This window comes from Montipora capricornis, unplaced genomic scaffold (genome assembly GCF_036669925.1).
Source record: "Montipora capricornis isolate CH-2021 unplaced genomic scaffold, ASM3666992v2 scaffold_453, whole genome shotgun sequence".
In the NCBI taxonomy this organism is placed as follows: Eukaryota; Metazoa; Cnidaria; class Anthozoa; order Scleractinia; family Acroporidae; genus Montipora; species Montipora capricornis.
This window is the reverse complement of record NW_027180188.1, coordinates 1-6,126: the sequence shown is the minus strand read 5'-3', so window position 1 is coordinate 6,126 and position 6,126 is coordinate 1. Positions and strand designations below refer to the sequence as shown.

General features: G+C 38.9%; 1 protein-coding gene across 1 annotated transcript; it reads left to right on the top strand.

Moving 5' to 3' along the window:
* Positions 1-499: 499 nt before the first annotated feature.
* LOC138036031 (uncharacterized) lies at positions 500-5,292 on the top strand (the record flags this gene model as incomplete). The annotated part of the gene is made up of 13 exons (XM_068882405.1): positions 500-1,054; positions 1,692-1,895; positions 2,008-2,061; positions 2,405-2,467; positions 2,589-2,672; positions 2,894-3,037; positions 3,155-3,238; positions 3,466-3,546; positions 3,735-3,788; positions 4,027-4,092; positions 4,421-4,483; positions 4,805-4,837; positions 5,168-5,292. Coding segments are annotated over exons 1-13 (1,610 nt in total), but the record flags the coding sequence as incomplete, so codon positions are not given.
* Positions 5,293-6,126: the final 834 nt, after the last annotated feature.

Here is a 6,126-nt window from a genome sequence, read left to right as displayed (position 1 = left end):
GTCCGGAAATCCTATCAGTTGCCTCTGTCACAGCAACTATACAAAGAAGTACAAAGACTTCAAAGTCTGAAGTTTCATACCTATTGAAGATGTACGGTCATGAAGAAATTCATTGAATCACTGAGCATTTTCTCGTAATGGGGGTACGTTCCATCTGTACATTGCTGGGTGACTGTGAATAAAACGCTGTTGCATTTTTTGTGACAGATAGGACAGAAGGCATCCTGTGTGTGTGTTGCATAGCCATTAGTGATATCTCTTACTATTCGGCTTATCAGTTGTCGTTCTCCGCCTCTTGGCAGTCATTTCCTTGATTCGAACTCGACGTTTTCGTGATCTAGATACATCACGAAAGTGTAAATTATACACCGAACGCTCAAGTGATAATTATATAAGAAAGCACAATCGACACCGCTATCTTAGTTATTCTCAGTCTGATTTATTAACGAGTTGCTTCTTCCAGTGAACTTTCTTTAGTAAGAAGAAATATTCTTTAGCAATGAACAGTGCCAATGAAAGAACCGATATTAACCTGCAATGCCAGGTCCCATCACCTTCAGCAACTTCAACAATCACAACCACATCAACGGCAACTGCTGCATTCAACGCCACTTCTCTGTTCAATTTCCCTGGAATCAGCACGCATCGGTTCCCCTTGCCTGGTCTAAATCAAGCCGCACACCAGAACATCACAGGTGTACCAACACAACCACCTTCAGTTCAAGCGAGTTATGCTCCATACATGAATTACGCATATCCCCCATTTAACAGCATACCCACTATTAGCTCTCATGCTTTCCCTTTCGACTCTTGTCACGGTCATTATCAGCCTACGTCTAGTAGGTTGCAAATGCTGGCACCAAAACCGCTGTCAGATGCCCACGTCAAGTCCACTGGAGCAAGCCAAGGGCAGCCACCTGCATTTCTTGAAACGGTGAAAGAAATACGCAAGCAACTTTTTGAAATGGGTGGATTAAATGCATCCGACGAGCCCCTCACTGAAGGAAACATATACTCCCAGTGGCGAAAGGCTGTTATCAATGCATGGAAACCAGTAAGTCTATTGCTCTACTTTATGTTTAAAGAAAATATGTCGAAGTAAATCAGACTGAAACATGCTACAGTCAAGCCATGGTATGCAATACATGTCCCACAAGGCCAATTCAGTTTTATTTACTTTGCAAAGAGGAGCTAGACAATTATTTTCTGTTTCAGTGGCAGGCAACATTATTTCGTGTCCGCAAAATCGATTAGGTACATAGCGCCATAAAATGTGAAGAATTTGATCTCGTATTAAAGGCGTTTAAGCAGAGATGGTGCAGTGGTCAGAACGCTCGCCTCCCACCAATTTGGCTCAGGGTCGATTCCCGTGTTTTATAAAAGGCAAATTTCAAGAATTACAAGAACGTTTCACGGAGTAACCATCTTCTTTACGTAATTTTCTCACTTGGAAAAAATGTGAAAAGACATTGGGTCTTGTATACCTGAAGAAAAGGAGACCGATATGCGCAAGTCGTCATTGAATGTGTCACCAACATGAAACATGGTAGACGCTGATAAAACACTTTTTTTTTAGTTTTGTCTCCTGTGTAAAATACCGTCGTCTCATTTCCATTGCCAAAGTTCTGTAGTCTAGTGGGCTTTGCGCTTACTATTAGTTGCTAACTTTCTTTTCCCTACTCTCCTTACAGCATTCGATGACCCATTATATGATGGTAGCGAAGCTTTCAAACAGATGCTTTGCATTAGTTTTAGAAATTGCCGAATCACGCCAAACTAAAGTCACGCAAAGTGATTTCTTAGACCTTTATACAAAAAAAGAAAGTGAGCAACATACTCTTCTGTTGGATTTGCTGGAAGGAAGAGTCACTTTCGAGGATTTGCGCAAACAGCGGGTATGTGCTTCTCTCTCCGTCCATTTGTTCATTCTCTCGACTTGGTATAAATCATGAGCTATTACAATAATTATGTGGGGTATAATCCTCAACGATTCTGTCCCTCTTTCAGAGAGCGGCCAAAAAAGTTACCAGCACCGGCAGATCTGAGAATGATTACAAGGAGGTATGTAGCCCCTGTGAAGTAGGAAAAAGCCCTTTTTTGTATCTCTTGAGAGGATCCAGAGTTTATTAATTTCAATAACAAAACTCGAGCTACATATATACTGTAGTTGCACGGCCACGATTTGATTAATCCAGCTTTATTGTAATAGTAATGAATGACAACAGAACAGTTGGTATTGATCTGATAACGATAAACTATGATCAGCTTGAAACAAAGATCTGAACGTTTCACGGCTTTCTGTAGCGAATTCATTGAATGCACTGGCAGCAATCTAGAAAAAAGGGCTTGAAAAATAGTCACGCAAGTGAAGAAGTTTCCGAATAGTTACTTATTTTGTTTGTAGATGGCAGAAGAATTAGAACGGCTACGAAAAAGAAATGCAAGCCTCCAAATGAATCTGGAAGAAGTGAGTGCGATGTTGATAGGCATGCAATTATCGTTTTCTCGTCTTTTCAGTAAGTTTGGCCCAGTAGTTTGGGTAACTAGCTATCGCCTTTCCCCCTTAATCTCACTGACGTTTGCTGTAGGTTATTGAAGAGCGCGAAACCGATCGTAGGAAGATCAGAGATTCGATGGACAAGGTGCGGAATCTCGAAAAGGAACAGGATGAGGTATGTGCAGTCAAATTAATTATTTCATATGTTCAAGATTTATCATATCATTATATTGTTAGATTTTTTTAACATGGCAATTGTAGATTAATGTTTTCTGCATATAGTCAATCAAGCGGGTTTTCAATATTCTAGTATAGGTCCAAATCAACTTCATCCTTATGACCTACATTTAAAAATGAAATACATATGTATGATTGCTTTTTTTTGTTAACTTAAAGGCATACAATCAATACCGAGCAGACGTAAGCGACCTCATATGGCAGAAAAACAGACTTTCAGAAAGTCTGACTAGCAGTGTCGAAAACTATGGCGCGGACGATGAGCCGTTTGACGACTTAGAGGAGCAACCATCGCCGCTGCGGGTTTGTTTCGTGCCTGTTGATCCATTCAACTTGTATTATCCTGCACGCACATTAAACCGGCATGCGAGTTAAACAAAAAACAGACTAATAATTCACATCTTATGCCTTTTTACTTAGGTCATCGAAAACCGTGTGCAAAAAAAGCGAGGTCAAGCTCCTCAACATACGGGACTTCAGTTCGAAGGGACAAAGAAAACCGTGGTTAGTTGGTTCCTGTACATTACACTTTCTAACAAAAGCATTTGTTACTTGACTGCCGAATAGCTATAGGATCATCATTAAATTTAATATACATTTTGCTCCAACTCCCTATCAGAAATATAGACATTTTTGCAACATTTTTGTTACGTTAAGCCACTTAAGATTGAAATTGAATGGAATTCGCGAAAATAGACAGAGACAAATTTCTTAAATTGATCCATTTTCAGAAGTTTACAGACCGTCAAAGATCCTCAAGCAGTGACACCTCTTCAGAGGGAGATGATGCCCCACTTTCTGGTGTTCAAAAGGTAACAAGACGTAAGACAAACATTCATATTTACAAAAGCACATGTAAACTTTTGCAAATTACTGCATCTGGTCGGTTAACTGAAATGTTTTTCTTAAGCACACAACAATGATTTAAGGTCGACACTCCAAGAGATTGAAACAGTCCTTAAATAAAAATCTTTCAGTTAAGTTATCCTTTTTTTAATAGAAAAAATACAAACAGATAATTGGCTCAAAGACCAGCTCATCCAAGGTCATCCAGGTCAGTTGTCAATTAATGCACGACAATCGCTGTGGGCCATAGATGTATCTGCTAAAAAAGGCTTTCAATTATCTGCTTTTCTTTATAGCAAAAAGCCAAAACGATAATTGGCCCGAGGACCTCATCACCTAGTACATCATCCAAGGTCATCCACGTCAGTAGTCAATTGATGCACGACAATCGCTGTGGGCCATAAATGTATCTGCTAAAAAGTCTTATAATTATCTTTTCTTTATAGCAAAAAGGCAAACAGATAATTGGTTCAAATACCTCATCAGCAAATAGATCATCCAAGGTCATCCAGGTCAGTAATTAATGCACCACAATTGTTGTAGGCCATATCTGCTATTGAACTACAAGACAGATCGTAAAAGAAACTTTTCCAAATAAATGAAAGTAGAACTGTTTCCTAAAGACGTGCATTAAGTACATGATAGAAACACGATTTTGGCGGGCTGAATGTCTCGGTCCGTCCATGTCGGCAGATAGTTTATTTGCTGAAAGGGTGCACTCCTTTAATCCTGAACCTATCCTTGATACTTGCCAGGAAACAAGAACTGATCGAAAAGCCAAATTGTTGTGTTTTTTTTTTCAAAATTAGTAACTAATTGTCCACAAATTTGGATCGACAGGAGGTTAATTTAAACACGAGCGAGGACTCTGAGGACAGTGGTGATTGGGGGTCTGTATCTGAGGTTGGTTTAGTTCAGTGTTTTCTGTTGATTCTCTTCTACTCAAGGTGGCTCAACGTTTTATTAGGCGTTACGTACCCTGCTAGTTTTATCACTTTTTAATGCAACCAAAAGACACGCTTCCTTTTTCGTTTGGCAGCATTGCAGCAATGATCAAATATTGACACAGACCCAAAGAGCTAGAATGGAAGTTCAGGAAATTAAGAAAGTTGTCTCTCAAGAAAAACCTAACTTAAGGTAAACAAACAAAAGGTTTTTGCTTTATCACTTACCTTGAGATTGAATATATTGAAACCTAACCTTTATTGAAATTGTTTTTTGTAGCGCAAGAAAGCAGATCCCTCGAAAGAAACGAAGGTACGATAATTCTCTTACTTTCTTTTTTTTTTCCTTTTAAAAAATATAAAATCAATATCCGTCAGTAACTTTGTACACAATTTTGGGTTGACAGTCCGTTTATTCACGCACAAGTGAGGGCGACGAGGACTGTGACGTTTTATCTGTTTCTGAGGTTTGATCATGACTTTCTGTCATTTATAACTCGTTATGATGCACCTCTTCATAAGTATTAACGATGAGGTCGTTCTTCTTCGACTAGCCTGTGTACCCTTAACTGTGTAGCCTACAAAAAATCTTTTAAATAAAGAGTTAAACTGCTGCATAATCACTTTATTTCCTTTTTTGTAGCATGGTAAAGACAACATCAGGAAAAACAAAACACAGAAGACAGAAGGGGTGATAAGGAAAGTCACAGAAGTAAAGGAAAATATTTCACAGTCAAAGCCTAACGCAACCACGGCGAAAAAAACAAGGTATTGTATGACAATTCCTGTTGTAAACCATGAATTACTCAACAAAGTGTTTTGAAATTATGTTTTATCTCTAGGTTACACACTGCTCATGTAGGTTTCTGTTTCGTCACAGCCAACAAGTCTAAAACTTCAACAAAGCGAAAAAGGTGCGTTGTTCCCTAGTTTGTTAATGTGCATTGTACAACAGCCTGATGACCAGCTAAAACGGTATAATGTTTTCTTCTTCTAGATGCGAAACGAAGGAAAGAAGAAACAGAAACAGAAAGAAAATTGACGATGATTTTGTGTGACGAAGTAGGGTTAGAAATAATTTTCTGAGTGTATATACATGTACTGGTCCATTATTGTTGTTCCGCTGTCTGTGTACGCCAGAGATATCATGAACTCAACAAAAACGAGTCATATGACGTGAGTCTGTCAGAAAAAAATGTTCTTGTTGAGATCGAACACTAAGAGGAGAGAAGAAGCAGGAGAAAGAGAACCTGAAGTGTACAACGTGAAATAAAAACCCTTAAAACGGGGAAACGCAAAACAGGACCAACACCAGGATACAAACCAAACACAACGCACAATAAATCAAAATAGGTCTTCTGTCTTTTAAATCCGCAGTTACAGTTACATTCACCATTCCAGTCACATCTTACCTCTTTTATGCATTTCACAGGACTACAACATTGAAAAAAAAATGAAAAGGACGACTGGGTTGCCGTAGCCTATAGCGGTTGTGACAACTGCTTCATAGGTCAAGTGGAGGAAAAGACACAAGATAACCTCCGTGTTAACTTTTGAGAAAAAAAAATGAATTTTTCTACTGGCCACAAGTTCCAGATCGAG